At 39.3% G+C, this 23515-nt stretch overlaps 1 protein-coding gene across 1 annotated transcript in view; it reads right to left on the reverse strand.

The window, feature by feature from the left end:
• Window positions 1–422: 422 nt before the first annotated feature.
• PGM (phosphoglucomutase) overlaps window positions 423–23515 on the reverse strand; it is a 54520-nt gene continuing 31427 nt past the window's right edge. Inside the window, exons 11-22 of the mRNA XM_088948340.1 lie at window positions 21229–21307; window positions 21073–21137; window positions 20926–20993; window positions 12714–12832; window positions 12540–12614; window positions 12309–12424; window positions 1741–1882; window positions 1491–1572; window positions 1359–1405; window positions 1166–1243; window positions 971–1076; window positions 423–903 (exon numbers count right to left, since the gene is read on the reverse strand). Coding sequence (XP_088804466.1) covers window positions 836–903; window positions 971–1076; window positions 1166–1243; window positions 1359–1405; window positions 1491–1572; window positions 1741–1882; window positions 12309–12424; window positions 12540–12614; window positions 12714–12832; window positions 20926–20993; window positions 21073–21137; window positions 21229–21307 — 1045 coding nt within the window. The 3' untranslated portion in view covers window positions 423–835. The remainder of the gene's footprint in view (window positions 904–970; window positions 1077–1165; window positions 1244–1358; window positions 1406–1490; window positions 1573–1740; window positions 1883–12308; window positions 12425–12539; window positions 12615–12713; window positions 12833–20925; window positions 20994–21072; window positions 21138–21228; window positions 21308–23515) is intronic.

The raw sequence follows: 23515 nt of genomic DNA on the forward strand, positions 1-23515 counted from the left end.
TTGCATTTATAAGAAAAGTGTACTTCTGTCGGTTTCAATGTATATAATGCAAAGCTAATAGTCTTCGGTAAAATACTTGTTCTGTCTTACTTTTGTGTCTCTGAAATCCCATGGGAGGTACAAATAACTTACCCTAAAGAACAAGAAACTGCTTAAACATATCTCGTTTTGTTCTTTGTATCATCAAATTAATTTTTGGCAAAATATGAAGTTCCATTAAATCCCAAACTATCTTAGCAATCCCTTCTTATCTTGGGAGTTGGAGCCATTGCGTCAAAGGTGTAGCACGTATGGACTCAAGATGATGGATCCAAAGGAAAATTGATAATGCATCTTATTAAGTAAAATTTCTTATAATATGTAGTGTAGCCACAGTGCACAAATACCATATACTGCAGTTATAGACTATCTTAATGAAACGGTTGGCACTAAAATTCCCAGAGTTCCTTATGAAATATGTAATCATGGAGGGGAGCCACCATCGGGCAACAACTTACACATCTTTTTGAAGTTTCCACTTGCGTTACAATACTTGCCCACCAATAAAGCTTGGAACAGATTAAGGAAAAGATGGTTCAAATGTTCAATTGGTTCTTATCAGCAGATTTTCTCCAGATTCAGACCAAGAAGAAACAAAAACCTTATTTACAACAGACAATCATTTCAGTTCTTTGGTTTTATTTTCCCCCTTTTTCTTCCACCTCTTTATCCACCAAATGGCTTTTTTGTGGGCAGAGCAAGATTACCCACGCTGGTAATCAAAATTGAATAAGAGAATATACCAACATGAACATTAATACCACCAATTATGTGAATGCCAGTGGCAGGCAATGCATTATGTGATGACTGTAGGCTTCTCCCTTCCAGTGAACTCCTTCAACTTTGAAATTGATAATGCCAGATCTGAAAACAGAACCAAAACATCAATGCAAGATTACACATCAGATCATGGAGAAGACAAAGAACCCACCTATCAATGGTTTTAGTGCCATTTGTGCATCCATATCATGCTTTGACACGTCTGGCTCAAACTGTTCAACATAAATTCGAATAGTTGCACCTGCAGAACCAGTTCCCTGTAAAGGAAAAACTTATTAACTTTTTGCCCCAGAAAGAACTTGGGTGGAACAATCAAATGAAAATCAAAGGGAAAACTGGTACGTACTGATAAACGAAATATGATTCTTGATCCATCTGTAAATACAAACCGAATACCTTGCTTGGTTGCTATACTCCCATCCACCTGAAAAAGGAAAATGTGAATGCCAATACTAAACCTTAATTGTAGACAATTCCTCTCCTTATAGATAAGTATAAATGACCAAAAGCAAGGACTATGAAATGCTAGTTAGACTTACAGGATCTGTATAATTGAAGTCATCTGCAAATCGAAGGACATAATTCCCTATAACAAGGTAAACTCTATTAACATTTTAAAAATAATTAAGAAATCCCAGAAGGATCTTCATGAATTTTGGGAGCAAGCTTACCATATTTTTCACCTGCCTTGCTCTTAGATACCAAATCTCTAAGATACCCTATCATCTTATTGGCTCCTTCAGATTCACATTCCTAAGAAAAAATTAGGACCAGATTCATAGTTATCAAAGTTTTGCTTTTCTTTCCAGAAAATGGGTAGAAGCAAGACAACAACAGTAAACTTATTCTTGGGCAAATTTTCTAGGAATCATAATGAGAATTTTTTAGTGTATGTCAGAAAAACTTGATAGTGATCTTCACCTCATAGTCGTATCTAGAAAAGAAGTTCCTTCCATAAGTTGCCCAATGCTCCTTAACAACATCAGAAACATAAACTAGCTTCTCTCCAACTTTCTTGTCTTTGTTTCGGTGTGCAAGGATTGAAAGCCAAGCTAACACAGCCCTGCAAATGAGAAAAGTTAAAGCACAACCCGTAGATGCAAAACATTGAATGATGACAATATTTCGAGCATGCAAGGTGCCAACCAGCTGGTTGGTAAGGTTTCCTGCTGGTCGTAGCTGAGACTTGGGATTGAATCCTGACTGCACCTGGGATGGGGGATGGACTACACCTTGTTGTGTAGCTCTTCAGAAGATATCAAAAAAAAAAAAAAATCAAGCATCAGGCTAATGTTAATTTTGAATACCGTGTTAATGTGAGACCCCTGTTTGAAACCTCTGACTTTACAGAAAGATGATCCCAGATGGCAAACAGACTAAAATCAATTCACCATGCCAATTAAAGGAATCTCAACCTGAGCTAGAATTAAACCTAGTATTGACTATTGAGTTCATAACTGTACCTCTTGATTTAATTTTACATGCCAAAACATAACCAAACACCTTGATTTTGTACTTCATAAAACTTAATTAGCTATTGCTCCAAAAGATCCATGCATTCTAGAAATGTATTGAGCAAATCATGGTCAAATACCAATATCAGTACAGGTCTACAACTGGAATATATGTTTTTTGGGTTAATAATTTTAATGGTCACTTACAATTTCTAAATAATTTAGTGATGATTCTATAAGTTTTGGAAGTACTTTTTCATAAACGTTCATTAAAATTACAACTTTAGCATGCTTTATGTCTTCCGAACATGTGTGATAGTAAGAATCTCTCAGGGCTCATATTAGGGAAAGAATCAGTTTATTGTCTATAATATGGCTTTACCTTTTTTTAAAAAAAAAAAAAGGCTTTAGAGATGAGCTCAAGTTAGGAAGGGTTTTATGTTTAGGTGTGTTATGAAGATTAAAGTCAGCTAAGGCATTATGACTCTAATGAGTTTAGATGGTGTGAATCTTCTAATCCATCATTTCCTGGTTATCCTTTTCTACGTTTTTTTTTTTCAATCAATAACAAGGATTAAATAAATATTGAGAAAGAGAATAATACAAAGCAACTGAAAGGAAAAGTAATAAACCAAAACATTGATCACAGAACCCGTTGGGTTTTATTGTCTGAATCCCAAATCTCAAGCAAATTTTTTGGCATCTTCGTAATTGTAAACCAATACTACTTTTGGGTTTCTTTTAAGAAAAGAAATTAGGTCCTTTTATAAATATGTGGTATTGTATATTTTTGGGGGAACATTCTTTGAGTTCACCATTGGTTGTTCCCTAGTCATGATTACTTTTGAATTTTAGGGTTTGTTTTTGGTGTGGTGATCCCTTAATGAGATAGATAATCTCAAAAGTGTTTTTCTCTTGGGAAGAAAACTGCATCAGGGGGTCAAAGAATTACCTTTGGGAAGAGAATTTCCCTTAGGTTCTTTTTGGCTCTGGGAATAAAATCTAATCATTTCTTTTTTGGTTTAGTGTACTTTTTCCTGATTATCTTCACTGCTAGATATAAGCATTATGACAACAAAGAATTATCTTCACCTTGAATGATGCATTCAAGGTGTCCCCTGGAGAATGAGCTAGTCCCACAATCAATCTAAACTCCCATGGGGTCTGTGTTCTTATCCAAAAGATAACAGTTTGACAGTCTCCTTCTACTACCACATTCCTCAACCCCTGTGGCAGCATCAGTTTTATGCCTTGGATTAGGGTCAACATTTCAGCCCTTAGAGAATTGCACTGCCCAACTGGGTCTGACAAACTAAGAATTATGTTGCTACTATGATCCCTTACAACACCCCCCACACTAGACAGTCCTGGATTTCCAAGGCAGCACTAACCAAAGTTGAGCATAACCAACCCTGCTTCTGGAGGAGTCCACTCTACTCTTTCTGTTTTCTAGTATGAAAGCCATCAACAGTTTGCCACTCCTTAGCATAGCATTTAGAGTGACACCTTTAAACTCTTCACTTACCAAATCCCAATGCTCAGTCCTTATCATGGTGAGTTCAATTACTTCCTACACTAGCTTGTACCTCTTCTCAAACATCCTAGCATTTCTTTCACTCCAAAGCCACCATAGAACTGCCCCCCCCCCCAACACACACGCTTTTTTTAACAGTAATTGCCCCCTGCACACATTGCCACACAAGGTCTTTTGCTTCTAGGTAGAGCATCTCATCAAATCTGTCTTAAACAAGTCTACAACTTCAGTTGGTGCCTCCTAAACTCTCCCAGCCAAAGAGAAAACGTATTGCCACATCCTAAAGGCATACAATGATAGATGGTTGGTATTTCGCCCCTTCTCATGCATAGGACACACACATGAGGTGAAAGAAACCAGCTTTTCCTTTTTCTTTGAAGACTACCAAAGGTGGTGTTTATGATTTTATTGGCAGCTTCCCAACAAAAATCTTTAGGGGAATTTGGCCATATATAACTCTTTAGCTGGAAAAAAAGTGTTCCTTGGATAGTGGCAATAAAGATTTAAAAACAAAAAAACGAAGCACAAGGGGAGGTGTCCTCAACAGTAGGAGCCTACACCCTCTCATCATTACCCGAAGGTGATAAATTGAAATATTTAAGTAGATTAATCAAAGGGATCAGCTCTTATGTTTCATTATCTTTCAAAGGTTTTCCCAACCTAAATCCAAACCAACCCATTCCCCTCTAAGGTTATCATTTCAACAATTGGTTTACTTTTGAAATTGAATAAATTGTAGACTCTAGGGAAGGATTGGCACTTGGCAGAATGAAAATTTTCCCTACCAAGTATCCTCCCAAAACTTCACCCTTTGTCCTGAAATAGCATCATATCTAATATGTTGCAACTCGTAAATACTATTAATTACCAAGCATCCTCCCAAAACTTCACCCTTTCCCCACCAAGTATCCTCCCAAGTCCCAACCATTTGGGTACAACTCATAAATACTATTAATTACCAAATCCCACAAAGCCTCCCTTTCTTTTGGAAACCTCTAAAGTCGTTTACCCAACAAAATATTATTCCTTTCTTGTATCCTCCCTTTGCGAGTTCATCTGCCTCTTTTGATTTGCATACCTCCTCCCAAACTAGGAGACATTTATTATTATTGCTCCTAAGATCCCACAGGAAATCCCTGATTATCTTCTCAAGTTTTTGCAAAACTCTCACTGAGGCTTTGAGCGAGAAGAAAAACAGCCTTTTGAGACGAAAGGACTGTTTAGAAAGATGCAAAAAGGTAAGAGAAAATAGCAGAAATCAGAATTCTAGAAGAGAAAAGATGAAGAAGAAGGTGGCGGCAACTAGGGTTCAGAGTAAGAGAGTTTCGAACATAATCTCTTCTCTTACACCCTTAATCTAATTTTATTAAGTTAAACTTTTATAATTTACAGAGAGGCCCTTAGTTGGGCAGAAAATAAAAAAACATAACATAAGAAAGAGTAGGCCCAAATTAAGGCCCATTACAGCAAAGAACATAAAAGATAAAAGAGCTAAATAGTCTATGGGCCATTCGGCCCATCTTCTCTACACTCCCCCTCAAGCTGAGCATAGATGTCAATCATGCCAAGCTTGCCAGTATCATGCTGAAATTTAGCCTTGGGAATGCCTTTGGTGAGGAAATCTACTGTCTTTCAGAGGTGATGAAAGGTAGACACACTTCACCAGAAGCACTCTTTCTCGAATGAAGTGTCTGTCAACTTCAATATGCTTGGTTATGTCATGTTGCACTAGGTTGTGAGCAATGTTGATAGCTGCCTGATTATCACAGTATAACATCATTGACTTATCATGTTCAATACCCAGTTCTTCCATTAATGATTTTAGCCACAATATTTTAGAAACCCCATGTGCCATGGCTCGATATTCAGCTTCGGCTGAGGATCGAGCAACAACAAATTGTTTCTTGCTCCTCCAAGAGACAATGTTACCAACCACCAAGCTACAATACCCAGAGGTAGATCTTCTGTCATCAATGTTTCCAGCCCAGTCAACATCTGTGTAGGCTTCAAGTTTCATATGGCCATGCTTGGCAAAAAGAATTCCCTTTCCAGGGGAGCCCTTCAAATAACATAGAATCCACTCTACTGCTGCCATATGAGTATCCCTGGGGGCATGCATGAACTGGCCGATGCAGCTGACAGCATATGCAATGTTTGGTCGAGTCATGCATAGATAAAGAAGTTTCCCAAGTAATCTCTGGAAGACTCCCTTGTCCTCTAACAATATTCCATCTGAAACAGAAAGTTTTATGGCTCATATCAATAGGAGTAGCAACTGGTCTAGCCCCCATCTTCCATGTTTCAAAGAGCAAATCAATAACATACTTCCTCTGAGAGATAAGAATCCCATCCTTGGATCTGGCAACTTCTATGCCAACAAAGTATCTCAATTCCCCAAGATCTTTGATCTCAAGCTCTGTATGAAGGAAAGATTTGAGATCATTAATTCCAGAGACATCATTACCAGTCACAACAATATCATCAACATATACAATCAGGTAAACTGCCAAGACACCTCTCCTCTTCACAAAGAGTGTATGATCAGACTGTGTCTGTACATAGCCAAAGCTAACAAGGGCAGCCCTAAACCTTTCAAACCAAGCTCTAGGGGACTGTTTGAGTCCATAAAGAAACCTCTTCAGCTTGCAGACCTTTCCTTTCATATCCTTTTCATACATCCTTGGAGGAAGGGACATATAAACCTCCTCATGTAATTCTCCATTCAGAAAAGCATTCTTTACATCTAGTTGATAAAGTGGCCAGTCTGAGTGTGTAGCCAAAGATAGTAAAACTCTCACAGTAGTCATCTTGGCAACAGGAGCAAATGTCTCCAGATAATCAATCCCATATGCCTATGTATAGCCTTTTGCAACCAGCCTAGCCTTGTACATTTCAATGGTGCCATCAGCATGTTATTTTATAGTAAAGACCCACTTGCAGCCTACTAGATCCTTCCCTTTAGGTAAATCAACCACTTCCCAAGTGTCATTCTTGTGTAGGGCATCAATTTCTGTTCTCATAGCATCCCTCCATTCTGGAATATTAAATGCTTCTGACACAAACCTGGGAATTGGGTTAGAGGCAACAGAAGAAAGGTAGGCAAAATATGAAGGAGACATCAAACTATAAGAAAGGTGTTTGGAAATGCAATGTGCAGTACACTTCCTTTTTCCTTTCCTAATAGCAATGGAGACATCAAGATCTGGGAAGGATGGTTCTAAAGGAGCTGTAGCAGTACCTGTTGTCTCATCTGTGATTGGAAGTGCATGAGGCTCATGTGTTGTAGGGGAAACAACCTGCTCATTTCTGGTTCTTTGCCTTTGATACATCATGGGATTAAACAATGGGCGAGGAGGTAAAGGGGGAGGAATAGGAACACTGGAATGAGAGTAAAGTGACTGATCCTCCCTTGATTCATTTGAAGGAGGAATAGACTCATCAAAAGACTCAACTGGGACAGGAAGAGGAAGAGCAAACACCTGTGACAAATCCTCCCCCTTTGGACAATGTCTCTCCAGAGAGGAACTAAAAAAGGGGGAAAGATCATCAAATGTGACATCCATTGAGAAATACCGAGTGCCAGTCTTTGGATCAAAATAACAGTAACCCTTCCGTGTGGGGGAATAACCATGGAAGATACACTTGTGGGCTTTTGGTTCAAATTTATGCCTTTGGACACTTGGAATATGTACATAATAGGTGCAGCCAAAGATACGAAGAGGAATAGGAAAAAGGTCCTTGTCCGGATGAAGGAGACTAAAGGGAGACTTAAACCCCAAAACCCTGGATGGCATACGGTTTATAAGGTAGGTGGCAGTGAGAACAACATCACCCAAAAACTTTGTAGGGACATATGAGGCAAATAAGATACTTCTTGCAACTTCAACGATATGTCTATTTTTCCTTTCAGCAACTTCATTCTGTTTTGGGGTCCTAACACAGGAGCTTTGATGAATAACCCCTAAATCAGTGAGATAGCAAGCTAAGTTTTTCTCAAAATGTTCTTTTTCATTGTCGGATCTGAAAATTTTAATCCTGGTATCAATCTGGGTTAGGACAAATTCATGGAACTGCCTCACAAGTCAGGGAACTTCATTACGGGACTTCATCAAAAATATCCAAGTGAACCGGGAAAAGTCATCAATGAACAAGATAAAATATTTGTATCCACCCATAGAGGGTAAATGGTAAGGCCCCCACACATCAGAGTGCACAATATTAAAATGAGAAGAAGATCTTTTATTACTCAAAGGATAACTGTTTCTATAATGTTTTGACAGTTCACAAGACTCACAATGAAGACTGGACAAACTAATTCCCTTAAACAGTTCAAGGAATAAATGACTCAATGCAGAAAAAGAAAGATGACCCAAACGAAAATGACATAACATGACTCGACTAATAGACTCTGTAGATTTAGACCCAAAAGCAGCTTTTCCAGGTTGTTCATGGCACTATCTAGGAGTATCTAGCGGGTATATTCCATTCGCCTCACGGCCACTCCCAATCACCTTCTGAGACTCCAGATCCTGAAAAACATAGTAGGAAGGGAAGAAGGTTACACACCAGTTTGATGACTTAGTAAGACTACTTACAGATAACAAATTTGTATTTAGTCTAGGTACATGAAGAGAAGAAGGAAGAACCAAGGAGTCTGTAGTCTTGATGGTTCCGTTGCCGGAGATAGGGGCAAGAGAGCCATCGGCTAGGGTGATTTTGTCACGTCCAGGAAGTAAATCATATGAAACAAACAAAGTGGAAAGGCTGGTCATATGATCAGAAGCACCAGAATTAATAATCCAAGGGATCCTACGATTACCTGAAATGGTTGCATGATTGGCAGAAGCCCGTATACCTGAATGAGCAAATGCAGAAGAGGTTGAGTTCTCTGAAGGGTTGGATCTAGAGGTTACACCCTCTAGATGATTGATCATTCTCTCAAACTTCTCATATTCAGCCTTCATAGTTGCTAACTACACACTAGCCGACATCTCTTCAGTTTGGTACCTGTCACCATCTGAACCAGCAGCAACATTAGCACTCCCTGCCCTTTTATTATCAGGCTTCTTCTGAAACCGAAGTGGTAGTAGCTCAGGATGCAATTTCTAGCACTTATCTTTAGCATGTTTTGGTCTCTTACAGTACTCACAGACAATATCTTTCTTCCCTGAACTACTAGAAGTTCCTGCAGTCCCTTTTGGTTTCACTCCCATATTGGCAAAGTGATCATTTAGGCCAGAGAGACACTATCCTTGGATAAAATATTTTGTTTTGTAATATCATATTCCGGATTTAATCCTGTCAAGAATTCAAATACCCTGATTCTCTCAACCAATTTTCTATAGGTCTCAGCATCATTAGTGGTGTCCCATTGTATAGCTTCTATCAGATCTATTTCTTGCCACAAAGACTTCAGTGTTGAGAAGTATACAGCTAATGGTTTCTCCCCTTGTTTTAAATTCTTCACATCACTTCTCAACTTATAAGCTCTGGCTACATTTAATTTTTGGGAATAGGTTTCAGCAACACTATCCCAAATTTCCTTTGCTGAATTCATCCACAAATAGTGCTGACTAATTTGTGGCTGCATTGAGTTTACAAGCCACCCAATAACAGTATAGTTTTCTTGCACCCATTTTTCATATGATGGATCATCTTCAGAAGGAGCCTTTTTACTCCCAGAGATAAAACCCCACTTGCCTCTGTTGCAAATATGAATCTTTACGGATTGTGACCAAACCAAATAATTAGTTCCATCTACCTTGACTGTGGTCACAGTCAGTAGAGAGTCTACAAAGGCTCCCGGAATCTGTCCGGATTCAGCAACATGTTTGCTTTCAATGTCTTATGGGTTCATCATCTTAAACACCGCTAAAAAGGTTTCAAGTAACTTCAAAAAACACCAAATGAAGGCTGGATAAAACCTGTGTTGTGAGCCAACCTCTATGCAGCCGTACCAGAAATCTGTGTCACAACCGGACGCCGGGAGAAACAAAAAAATATCAGCTGCTCCTTGTAGACTCCACAGAACACCAATCCACTTGATTCAATCTTCAAGAGGAAGAAGAAGGAAGCCTTCAATCACTGAGTGCCCAGGTCAAACTCCCTGTGGGTCCCGCAATCTGATTTCTCCAGAAAATTAGGGTTTCGGGCAGCACCCCTGAATCTGTCAATGGGGCAATAAAGTCTGTCCCCTTCTCTCCAGAAACCACTAATAACTGGGCTGAAAAAGAGTCTTTAACTGTTCATGCGATTCAGTTCTCCATACACACTGTGTATGGGAAAAAAAGGTGAAAAAGAAAGAAAAACGAGCCTGCTCTGATATCAAGAAGAAAAACAGCCTTTTGAGACGAAAGGACTGTTTAGAAATATGCACAAAAGTAAGAGAAAATAGCAGAAATCAGAATTCTAGAAGAGAGAAGATGAAGAAGAAGGTGGCGGCAACTAGGGTTCAGAGTAAGAGAGTTTCGAACATAATCTCTTCTCTTACACCCTTAATCTAATTTTATTAAGTTCAACTTTGATAATTTACAGAAAGGCCCTTAGTTGGGCAAAAAATTAAAAAACATAACATAAGAAAGAGTAGGCCCAGATTAAGGCCCATTACAACAAAGAACATAAAAGATAAAAGAGCTAAATAGTCTATGGGCCATTCGGCCCATCTTCTCTACAGAGTGTTGACAAAAAAGAAATTGTAAGATTGGAGAGAGTGGATTTAATCAGGGAGACCCGCCCCCTTTTGAAATATAATTCTTTTTCCACGAGTCTAATCTTTTAACAAACCTCTCAATGATCCTCTCCCAAAATGTCACCTCCCTAGGATTTCCCCCCAAAAAAAATCCTAAATACTTAATTGGCCATTCTCGGATTTCACACTCTAGTATATCTGCACACTCCTTCATTCCTATCCATTTAGATCCCTACCATACTATATTTAACTAAATTAATCCAAAATCTGTCTAAAGGCTCTAACATTCTGTACTCCCTTAAATTCACCCAAAACCAATGTGTTATTTGCAAATTGCAAGTGAGAGACCACTTTAACAGGTCTTCTTGTCGAAAACCTCTAAAATCTTTAAAGAAATCTTTTGAGGAGCCATCGATGAGGATTAAGAAATGGGTGGCCATCAAACACTCCATGATCCATTTTATTCATGTTTTTTCTCAAACCCCATTTTCTCCATCACCCATTGAAGATAACCCCAATCCACATGATCGTAAGCCTTCTCAAGATCCAATTTAAGCACAAAACCTTTCCTTCCTGACTTCCTAAAATCCTCACTGCCTCATTGGCTATAAGGGTTTGATCTAAAATCTATCAGTCTATCTTTGATAATTGTCCAGTGTTCCCTTGAGACCACAAAGTGAAGCACTTAAATCTTTCCAACAACACCTTAGCCACTATTTTGTGTAAAGTTGTAGTAAGACTTATCGGTCGAAACTCATTTGTAAAGGCATCACCTGACATTTAGGAACCAATTAAACAAATGTCGCATTCATTCCTTTCCCACTTCCCCATCATATAAAATTCATTAAACACTTTCTTCAAATCTTCTCTAATGATGTATAAATCTACGCACAACAGAAAAGGAGGCTATCCAGGTGATGTATAAATCTGTTCTGCTACACTTCCTGCTAATACAGGTCCACAGTAGAAAAGGAGGCCACCCAGATGATGGCAGAAGCTAACATCCAATGAAACACCAACCAACACACAAGCAGATCAGACCACCACACGGCCAGGCCAAACAAAAAAAGCTTCAGACCTTTCGAACTCTATTAGCACCCACCTAGGTTTGTCCAGGTCTATTCCTCTTAATCAGTCTTGAGGAACACTTTCACACAGAATCTCCACCTTGACACAATAGGAGAATCATCAAACAACACTTCCAGTCTGCCATCAACACTTTCAGTGCACCCAATCTACTTGGAAGAGAGAGAAACAAAGACTTCTTTACAGGCATGTACACACAGATTGACTTGATAAAATAATGGTTCCTTGTGACAACTGCATGATCAAACACATAAGGGATACCCCCACAACATTTAGATATCAATAGATCTAGGTTTACACCTTCGGCTGAGTAGAAGATTCAAAAAATTTCCATAACAGGCCCTTCTATGTCGCCCACTTTATGTTCAGATCTGAAAGAATTCCCTTCGTATTACAACCAAGGAAGAAAAAAGAACAAAAAAGAAGAGTAGATCCCTCAATCAGATCAGCATTGTACCTTCAAACAGTCCCCCAAACAGTAGAGTCCAAAAGTGAAGAAAAGAGATGAAAAAAGAAGTGAATCCTTGATCCGATCAGATCTACTCTGATACCATGAAGTAGTTATGCAGTCCATGAAAGAAGAAAGAGATCAGAGAAAGAGAAAGAAAGAACGAGGCTAAAGTAAGTGTGGCAGCACTCCACTCACTATTTTATTAGAGAGAACATAAAATAAGTTAAAAGGACCATAATTCTACTATGTCACTAATAAAACAGATTACAACAGTACCATATTCCATCCTTTTCACGGATGTGATCGGATCCGGTGCCAAAACTTTCTTCCCCGCAAATTGACAACTTTCCAGCATCCATTAGATTCCCAAAGAATTTCCAACCAGTTGGAACCTGAACACAAAGATGTTCATTTAGGGATGCAGCTTGTCAAGTCCTAGCACAATGATTAGAAGTCATGGAATACAACAAGGAAATACATTCTGAATAAGTCCAACATTAACTGCACCTCAAAGAATGGAAGATTCAACTTTTCAGCAACACGATCAAGAGCACCACTGGTAGGCATAGAACGAGCTAAACCCTAAAAGAAACAAAGAAAACCATGAAGAATAAAGTCCTTTTATGGTTTAAGATTGAAAAAGAAAATGAACCTTAAAAAGAAATACACGTGACCTCCTACCTTTGGGCCATTCCGAAAATAAGGGATTGCTGCCTGTGCATTGGCTGCAATAATTGCAACAGAGTCCGAGGGAGTAACAAAAAAACTTCTACCAAGAATCATGTTCCTATCACCATCCCCTAAATAACAATAAGAATTTGCCATCATTAAAAATGGTAATGGTATATTCCAGTCTAAACTTCCACCTTCCAATTCTACATAGAAACTTTTGGGGGGAACAGAAGTTGTTTGATCGCAAAAATACAAAACAACAATGGGTAGGAGACATGAATAGTAACTTTCCTATCTATTATCTAAGAATTAGTTTGAAGGATCTAAAGAACAAAATGAAGTCAGCCTAATTAGCTAAAGTAGAAGAACTTGAGGTTGCATGAGTTTTGAAATTAATTTGAAGCCATTTTCACCAGACACCATTACTTAAATGTAGTACAATGCATGGAAGTATTTGTTGCCTTAGTTCTATTCCATTTATTTTGCCCATGTTCCTATATTATTCAGAATTCAGAGAGCCTATCTCTCCAATGATATTAACATGATTCTTAAATCTAGGCCCTTCTATTCTCTAGTTTATCCATTAAACACTAACAACCAATATCCTAATACAATCCCATTTGTGAACTGCAGGTTGTTAGCAATAATACAACTCAGTTCATAAATTGTAAGGGGCTCTCTACAGATTGAGGTCCCCATGCTTACTTCATGATGCACTTTCTTTAGATAGTTATAAATACAACAATTACCAAGAACCAAATTCAATTAAGGAAGATTGTCCACATGGTCCCACCAATTTCTGCCACACGAAGCTGTTCCTTGGACAAGGGACCCTCTTAATTAGGATTTGGGAACATGTTCACTCTAGTCCACATCAGCCCCATACCCCACCTTGTTTTCGAGTTTCCCTTGAGTGGTATGAGATATCAGAAGTTTAAACAGCTTAATTTTTAAAAACACACTTGAAAAGGTCTTAGGATTGCTATGACATAAAGGGTTCAAGGATTTAAGCCAGAAAACACACAACAAATAGAGTGTAATGAGAAGGGGCATGTCATTGAAGATTCTTGGATGGTCTACATTACTCCAATAAAAGTCCAAACTAATAAAAGTCAAACACAACACTCTTAGTTGGTGATGGAGGTGGATTTAAGACAATGAATTGAACGTTGGATATGGCTTCAAGAAGGGACTATCAAGTTTGATATTCCAATTTATTGCATTAGTTATAGACCTAATTTCCCTCAATACAATAATTGGATTGAGCTGTGTAATCTGAAGAGCTATACTCGAAGTAGCAAGGAGGAGAAGAGAACCACAGAACTGAAGAGAATGTCGAACTGTTCTATCCAGTCGACCAGTCCTTTATTTATAGATGAATATGGTACAAGGTACAAGAAATTACTGGGATGCCCCTGATTAGTGATGGGACACCCAAATGACTTAAATCATTAAACAGGTTTAGGCCCAGGCCCATTAACACAAGCCCAGTTACAAGATAAGTTAAACATAAGAATGTGCTAATAAGAACTCTTATCAGCCGAACATCACTCTAACATTCTAACACTCCCCCTCAAGCTAAGCATGAATATCAATCATGTTTAACTTGCCAAGTATGTCCCTGAACTTTGTTGATGCCAGCCCTTTAGTTAATACATCTGCAATCTGCATCTCTGATTGAGTATAAGGCACACAAAGTTCTCCTGAAATAATTCTCTCTCTGACAAAGTGTCGATCAATTTCAATATGTTTTGTCCTATCATGCTGCACAGGATTGTTGGCAATGTTGATAGCAGCTTTATTATCACAATACAGCTTGAGAGGACCCTCAGTCTTGATACCAAGCTCATTAAGGAGAGTCCTGAGCCATAAGAGTTCAACAACCCCGTGTGCCATAGCCCGGTATCTGCTTCTTACTACACCATGTGACTAGGTTTCCTCCCAAGAATGTACAGTAACCTGAGGTTGATTTTCTGTTTCAAGTCTGCTGTTTTTTCTGAATAGAATTCCTTTCCCTGGGCAAGTATTCAAGTATCTGAGGATTCTTTCCACTGCACTCATATGAGGGGCCTTTGGTGAGTGCATGAATTAACTGACAACATGCACTGCATAGGCAATATCTGGCCGAGTAAGGGATAAGTATATCAGTTTTCCTACCAACTTTTGGTACCTTTCCTTATCACAGTATTCCTCACCCATTGATTCTTGTAATCCATGGCTTGGTTCTATTGGAGTGTCTGCTGGCCTGCACCCCATCATGCATGTTTCTTCTAGGAGATCTAGCACATACTTTCTTTGACATATGTAGATTCCTTCTCTTGATCTAGCAACTTCAATTCCAAGAAAGTATCTAAGATTTCCCAGGTCTTTGATCTCAAATTCTGAAGCTAAGAACTCCTTCAGCCTCTTCATCTCTTTCACATCATTTCCAGTAATCACCATATCATCCACATACACAATGAGTGCTGTAAGTTTGTCATTCCTGTCTCCTTGTAAACAATGTATGATCTGCACTGCTCTGAGTGTACCCTACTTTCTTCATGGCCAAACAAAGTCTCTCAAACCATGCCCGAGGAGATTGCTTCAAACCATATAATGCTTTCCTTAGTTTACATACCTTCTTTCCAACATCATATCCAGGTGGGGGTTCCATGAATACCTCTTCATGAAGATCACCATTTAGGAAGGCATTCTTCACATCCAGCTGATGAAGTTCCCAAGAGAATTTTGCTGCTAGTGACAGTAGAACCCTGATTGTGTTGAGCTTTGCTACTGGGGCAAAGGTTTCCTTGTAGTCAATTCCTTCCTTTTGTGCAAATCCCTTTGCCACAAGTCTGGCCTTGTACCTCTCAATTGACCCATCTTCCCTGTGCTTTACTATGAATACCCACTTGCACCCAACAATGCCTTTCCCTTCTGGCAGGTCCACCAATTCCCATGTCCTTGCATTCATTAGGGCTTTCATCTCCTCATTCATGGCTTCTTTCCACCTCGGATCAGATGCCGCCTCTGAATACCTGGAAGGGACACATACAGAGGAAAGGGCAGACACAAAGGAATGATAGGCAGGGGATAAGTGTGAGTAAGAAACATAATCGGCTATGGGATGCCGAGTGGTACAAGAACGAACAGGCTTACGGAGAGCAATAGGAAGATCCAAATCTGAATTGAGTGAATCAGAATTACCTTGGATTGCAGAGACAGATTGATCTGAGTTCAACTGGTTGCAGTCATGAGGTTGAGGGGCCTTCTTCCTTCTACTGTATGTAAGTATCTCTTTTTCTTGTTTACTGGAACCTTCAGGAGCATCAGCCGAATCTGGAGAAGCAACTGGCACAGTGGAAGTCTCACTAGGTTGACCCGGAATGTTACATCTAGTAGTAGTGGAAGGTGATGAAATGGGAACAAAAAAGAAGGGAGAATGAGAATCCTCTTCCAACCCACTACTCTCCCCCTGAAGAGGATTCTGAGAAGACTGGAAATAGGGTTGAGACTTAAAAAAGACTACATCCCTAGTGACATTTTTTCTTGGAGACAGGATCATAACACTTATACCCCTTCTGCGTAGGAGTGTACCCCAAAAATATTCCCTTTGTAGCCTTAGGATCCAGCTTGATCTTCTTTGGATCTTTCACATGTATGAAGCATGTACAACCAAAAACCCGCGGGGGAAGAGGAAATTCTAGAAGAGTGGGGCACAAAACAGAGAAAGGGGTCTTCATACCCAGTACCTTAGATGGCATCCGATTTATCATGTAAGATGCAGTAAGAACAGCTTGAGACCAATATTGCTTGGGCACATTGTGCTGGAAAAGAAGGGCTCGAGCTGTCTCCAATAGATGCATGTTCTTGCGCTTAGCGACCCCATTTTGCTGAGGGGTGTAAGCACATGATGATTGATGTAACATGCATGCATCTTCCATGAATGAGTTCAGGGATCTTTCAAAGTATTCAGCTGCATTGTTTGAACGGAATTGCTTGATCTTTTTATCAAATTGTGTTTCAACCATCTTGCAAAACATCATAGTTATCCGGGGAACTTCTTCACGTCCTTTCAACAGATAAATCCAAGTGCACCGAGAATAATGGTTAATAAAACTGATAAGGTAACGGAAGCCATCAATGGAAACAATGGGTGAAAGACCCCAAACATCAGAATGAACCAAATCAAAAGGGGCTTGAATTTCATTACTAGAAATTGGATACATTGATCTACATTGTTTTGACATTTGACACACATCACAAATTAAACTCTGACTCAGAATGCCCTTACATAATTCGGGAAACAACACTGTTAAGGAAGAAAAAGACAAATGACCTAGCCTAGCATGCCACAAGTGCAGCCTAGCTATTGACTCCACACTTTCCGGACTAGTAGTAGAAGCTTGCAAGGCTGAGCTGACATCTTCATCAAAATAGTAGAGGCCCCCATACTCATGACCACTCCCAATCGTTCTCCTCGTCAATCTGTCCTGGAAGACACAATGAGAAGGAAAGAAAGTTATACTACAGTTCAAGTTTTTTGTAAGCTTTGAAACAGACAACAGATTTGAGGTAAGACTAGGAACATGTAGGACTGATTTAAGAGAGAGATCCTTGCTTAGGTCAACCACCCCCTTTCCAGAGATGGTGGAGAGGGACCCATCAGCTACTCTCATCTTATCCTGGCCAGACAACGGATGATATGTGGAGAATAAGGAGGACATATGTGTCATATGGTCAGTGGCTCCTGAATCAATCACCCAAGAGGTAGAATTAATGGAACTAGATGCACTAAATGCAGAGGTTGTACCTGACTTGGCAAGAGAGGTGGAAACTAAAGAATTGTTCTTCAGACGGGCTAATGCCCGGTTGAGAACCTCTACCTCACTAGCTGTGAAGCCCAAAGTACTTGGTCCAGAGGAGTCGGCAGCCTGCCTTGCGGTGGAAGATGACACTGTCTGAATACTCTGTGAGTTGTCACTACTGTTGTTGGTGGCAAGATTCCCACTTGCTGTGTGGCCCTTATGTTGCCTTTTGTCCTTTCTCAGAGCAGCTGGCTTCAGATGAGGGTACAGGACCCAACATTTCTCCTTTGTGTGTTTCTCACCACCACAATGTGTACACTTGAGGGACTTCTTGTCTGAAAATCTATTCCCCTTAGTGGAGACTAAGGCTGAATGTTCTCCAGGTAGTTCTGTTGACTGTGTCTGAAAGTCAACTTGCATCTCCTTTCTCCTTACTTCTTCATTCCTCACCAGGTAGTAGACATGGTGAAGCTCAGGTAATTCATCTCTCCCTAGAATCTGTGACCTTATACCTTCATATACAGGGCCAAGACCCGCCAGAAACTTGAAGACTCTGCCCTCCTCAATCTGCTTATCATGCCTCCCCTTATCATTAGCATTTTCCCAATCCAAGATCAAATGGTGGTCAAGCTCTTCCCAGAAGCCTTCCAATGTTGCAAAGTAGGTTGCCACGGACATGTCTCCTTGCCTTTGGGCTGCAATGTCTTGGTTCAGCCTGTAGATTCTAGCATTGTTCTTTTTCTGGCCATATGTCTTAGATATTTTCTCCCAAATTTTAGCAGCTGTGGGGAAGTGATGAACAGTTCTGGCCACCCTAGGAGTCATAGAGGCCAGCAACCAAGACATGATTGTGGCATTTTCCTTGCGCCACACGGTGTATTCAGGACTGCCAATTTCTGGTTGTTTCTTGTCTCCATCCAAATAGCCTGTGAAGTCACGAGAGGTAATGAATAGCATTGCTGAGACAGACCACTCTTTGAAGTTATACTCATCTAGCAGCACACTTGTAATCTGCAAGCTGTGTAGATTAGGGTTTTCCAGGTTTGAGGACCTTGTAACAGGTCTATTATCTCTAGAGGAAACTTCACCGGATAGTGAGGACATCCTGTCTTCAGTCCAAGAGTTGTTCACAGTACTATAGGTGATTCTGTTAAGGACTGGCCAAATTGGTCACTATGTTCACAGTACGGGTACAGTAGCAAGTAGAGGTCTGTAACTGAACCAGTTCACAGTGTTGGTAAAAGTTTAAGGCTGCAACTGTGTGGTGCAAAAGTTTCCGCAGTTCCGGTAAAAGGTAAAGGTCTGTAACTGAACCAGTTCAGTCCAAGAGTAGGGCTGATAACCGACCTGAAGAAAATCTGTAACTGAAGTTGCCGCAGTTCTGTAAGAGTCTTGCTGATGCACTAAGACTGCAACTGTAGAAGCTGATGCACCGAAACTGCAACTGAAGTTGAAGGAGCTAAGTCTTTACCACTTGTTCTGATGCACCAAGACTGCAAATGAAGTTGAAGGAGCTAAGTCTTTACCACTTGTTCTGCATAAGTCTTGCTGGAGCACGAAGCTGCAACTGTAGAGGAAGTTCTCCCCCTCTCGGCTAGTGCTAGGACTGCTGAATCAGCCCTCAACCAGGTCTGTCCTATACAGACCTCTCTTAGTAGCCCAATAGCTACTACTTGCTGGTGTAATCTAGTAGGACATCTACTTCTGGGTCTTACTTCCCTTGAGTCCTACAACCAAGAGAAACCCTAGGTTCGAACTTGCTTTACTCTCTTACACTCCTAGGTCTTCACTGCAGAAACCCAGAAAAGGAACAGAGAAGATGAAAGGACAGCAAGAGAAAAGAGTGCGCCTGCTGAAACCAGGAAGGAGCTAATGCTCTGATACCATGTAATCTGAAGAGCTATACTCGAAGTAGCAAGGAGGAGAAGAGAACCACAGAACTGAAGAGAATGTCGAACTGTTCTATCCAGTCGACCAGTCCTTTATTTATAGATGAATATGGTACAAGGTACAAGAAATTACTGGGATGCCCCTGATTAGTGATGGGACACCCAGATGACTTAAATCATTAAACAGGATTAGGCCCAGGCCCATTAACACAAGCCCAGTTACAAGATAAGTTAAACATAAGAATGGGCTAATAAGAACTCTTATCAGCCGAACATCACTCTAACATTCTAACAAGTTGAACGTTGGATATGTTGAAGTTCAAGGAGTGTAAAAGGGATCTTAAATGCATTGGGCAGATAATATAAGTGGATGACGTTCAACAAGCTGCTTTTGGATTTCTGGAAACTAAGGATTGTCAACAGTGGTCAACATTACAGTGTTTTGACTTAAAGTTCCACTACAATTAGTTTTTTTTTTTTCCTTTTCTGATCAGTAACAGAATTTCACTAGAATTATGATAAAACAATTACAAGAACAGGAGAGCTAAACTTTCTTAACTCTCCACAGTAGAATTTTGCTATTGCAATTGAGCCCAAAACAAATGATTCCTTCTCACCCCTTGATTTACTAATACATCAGCAAACCCATTCACACTTCTTTTAACCCAACTGAATTTCACATCCATATTTTGAATCAACCACTTAAATATTTTCTTTCCATTGTTAAAAATCCAAAATAGGTGTAGGGGATTCTTTGAGGTCTGAGGTTTTGGCCATGATGGAGGGGATGCAAAGAGCTAAGGATATGCACATTAGTAAGTTGGTTATAGAAGGAAATTCAAAGCCATTGATGGGTTGGCTACAAAAGAAGTCAGGTTGTAAAAATACAACAGTGAAAGAAAGAAGTTTAAATGGCTGATACGAGGCATGGATGTGAGAGTACATTGGGTTAAAAGAACTGCTAATGGGTTTTCTGATGCTTTGCCAAAACAAGGGGTGGGAAGAAATCAGTTGTTTTGGGCTCAATTGTAATGACTTTTTAATCTTTAGGGAGAGTTAAGAGATTTTACCTCTCCTCCTTTGTAATTTATATTCTATCATTAATGAAATTTGCAGTTATTGATAAAAAAAAGTAACACTTCCCCCTGCCTTACAATCTGAATTATATTATTTATTTTTAGAGCTCTTTGGCATGGTGTCATCACATCTAAAATGCTGTAGGGTTGGTAGATTTCTCCCCTTTTTTCTGATCATTCAATCTCTCCTCAAACAAATATCAAGATCTCAATAATCCATTTAATTCAACACTATTTCCAACATTATTATCTCCCAACCAAATTCTATAACAAAAGAATTAGTTGTCATATAGTATAAAATCTATCAATGGTTTCAAAAAGTAACCACACAAAAAAAGTGAAAGGAAATATAGAACACATTCCAAACTAAACAATGTCCAAATCACAAAATGTTAGCATTAATGCAACAAATCAGCAAATAATAAAGATCATCAGAGACAAATTTCGCCTTTCAAATTGCCTTACATACCATCACTAGCTGCTCCAAAATCAGGCCCATTCTCAGAATACATGACATCAACCAAATCCTTGGCATACCTGTTTCAATATACTATACAGACAATGATGAAGCTGAAATAATGAAAAATCAACTCCATAAATTGGTCGTGTTTCTTACGTAAGATTAGGATCTGGATGACCATGCCCAAAATCTTCCAGTGGCACTCCATTAGCAATTGAATCCTATATTTTGCATGTAACATCAATGATCAGTAACTTCATTACTGGATTGAGTTTACTTATTGCAAAGATTCTTGAGGAGGTGCAGGCATACTGGATTGGCTCCCAACATATCCACAAAGATAGGCTTTGCATAGGCACCAGTAACTGCATGCATGGCATCAAATATGAACCTGAAACATGACCCAAATAAATAGATAACTCAGAGCCATAATTCATCTTCCTTTAGAAATAATCTCAAAAATCTTCCAAAGAAGATTCTTAAACATGGAAATGATATTAAGCAATTTGCATAACAATAAACTTATATTTGTTTATGGCAGGCTAATGTGAAGCATTTCCGGAATTGCTTATCCCAACCAAGGATCAAGAACTGAGAAGTATTTCTCATTCATGCTGGAGCATCCATCAGTTGCATCACCAACTAGGTAATTTAGAATTAATTAACTATTATCTAGGGCATCCCTGGAAGCAAGGAACTGCAGCAACACCCAGTTGTAGTGAGAAGTGGACAACAGTACTTGCATTATCCTGGACAAGGCACAAGAGTCGTAAAGGAGATAGTCCTGAACTAGACTTGGTGGGTAATATGAAATTAGTGGGAGTAAATTTCATATGTTTATAGAATACTACTAAGAGACAACTGAGTGGTGGCTCAGTTGGTACGTAAACTGGGTTGTCCTAGTAGATATGCGGATTTGAGTCCCGCTACCGGCCACCACCGACTTTGGAGGAGATTTATTAGAGTGTTGCTGAAGTGCTGTGCTATGCCAAAGAAAAAATGAATTACAGCCCCTATGGGGGACACATGCGTATAATTCAATACCCCCAAAAAAAGGACACTATTAAGTGGGATGGTCTAAAGTTGATGGATCTAAACTTCGTACCTAAGGGAGAATCATGCTGGTAAAAGGTTTAGCACTTCAGCCTTAGTGCCAACAATGACCTAGGTACGTGCAAGTTTCTCATCTCATTTGCAGACCAGGTGACTTAGGAGCCAAATCACTTCTGAACTGCATTTCATGAGAACTCATATTGCAGTCTATGGAAAAAATGCATGCATCTGCTTTTATATCTCAATAGTCCCACTGCACAAATAAAAAGTTAAACCACTAGTTTCCTATATATTATATGTAAGTATAACCAAATCCCTTAAATTGATTATAGGCAATATCAACAGATACATCATGACATGCTCTACTATGCCCCAAAATTCAATTTGGAGGTGCTGAACCTTAAGATGGAGGCCCTATTACAAAATGACACCTAAGAATTTATTCAGCTAGTGTCTTTGAAGGAATTCCTCAGGCCTCTTAAGGAATGCGCCCTACCTGAACCCAGATAATGCACCTTTTGAAAGGCTTACACCTAGTGTGCCTTGCATCTCATCCAAGGCACACCTTTTATAAGTTACCTTTTATGTTACTTTTTATACATTATGTGTTTCAGACCACTATAATGGTATATTGACTTCTAAATTACCTTTTAATGGTGCTTATACACCACTAGTAATGGTTTATTAACTTTTTATTTTTAAAGAAACAAAAAACAAAGACTTAAGAAAACTTAAAACCTTGGTGATAGGACCCAAATAGAAAAGCTTTCACTAAAAAACCAATAAAAATACAATTAATCTTTGACCTTTAACCCTAAAATAGAATGAACTGCAACTAAAATCATAAAACCAACCCCTTGTACATATATGGGCCAAAAATTCAGGTTGGCGGTGCTGCCCCTAAATCCTACTTGGGCTTATTTGGACCCATTGGCTCTGCAACTCCATAAAGGCCCCAGCCTCTTAGGAACAAGAGCACAAGATGTCTAACATGACACGGATTAAGGGAGATCCAAAGTTGGTGGTGGGTTGGCTGAAGGAACAAGAGCACAAGGATGAAATGAAGATATTTAAATGTCTCACTAGAAATATGAATTTGAGGAATGAGGATACAATGGGTGAGGAGATCAGGTAATGTTGCGTGTGATACTTTAGCTAAACAAGGGGTGAATAGGGATCAATTGTATTGGGCTCAGTTGTAATCTTTAGTTTTTATTTATTATGATGGGAGAGGTCGCCTCTCTAAGGGATTCTTGCATTGTTTATACTTCTTGATTAATAAAATTTCTTTTACTTATCAAAAAAAATATAAAAATAAGTGAGACTGATCTAATAACCTATCCAACATTATCACCCGAGTCTTCCCTTATTCTCTTCTATTCTATTTTCCTCTTTGTTTTACATCTAAGCACGAACTGATATCACAACTGATTACTTGAACGTCAGAAGAAAATCTAAGAATGCAGGAAGTAAGACAGGCACTCAAAAAGAAACACCTATCCCTGTAAGACAATTCTAGAATGTCAAGATCATTAGAATAAATAAA

Source organism: Nelumbo lutea, chromosome 6 (assembly GCF_056320005.1).
Source record: "Nelumbo lutea isolate HS-2025 chromosome 6, American lotus-T2T, whole genome shotgun sequence".
NCBI lineage: Eukaryota > Viridiplantae > Streptophyta > Magnoliopsida > Proteales > Nelumbonaceae > Nelumbo > Nelumbo lutea.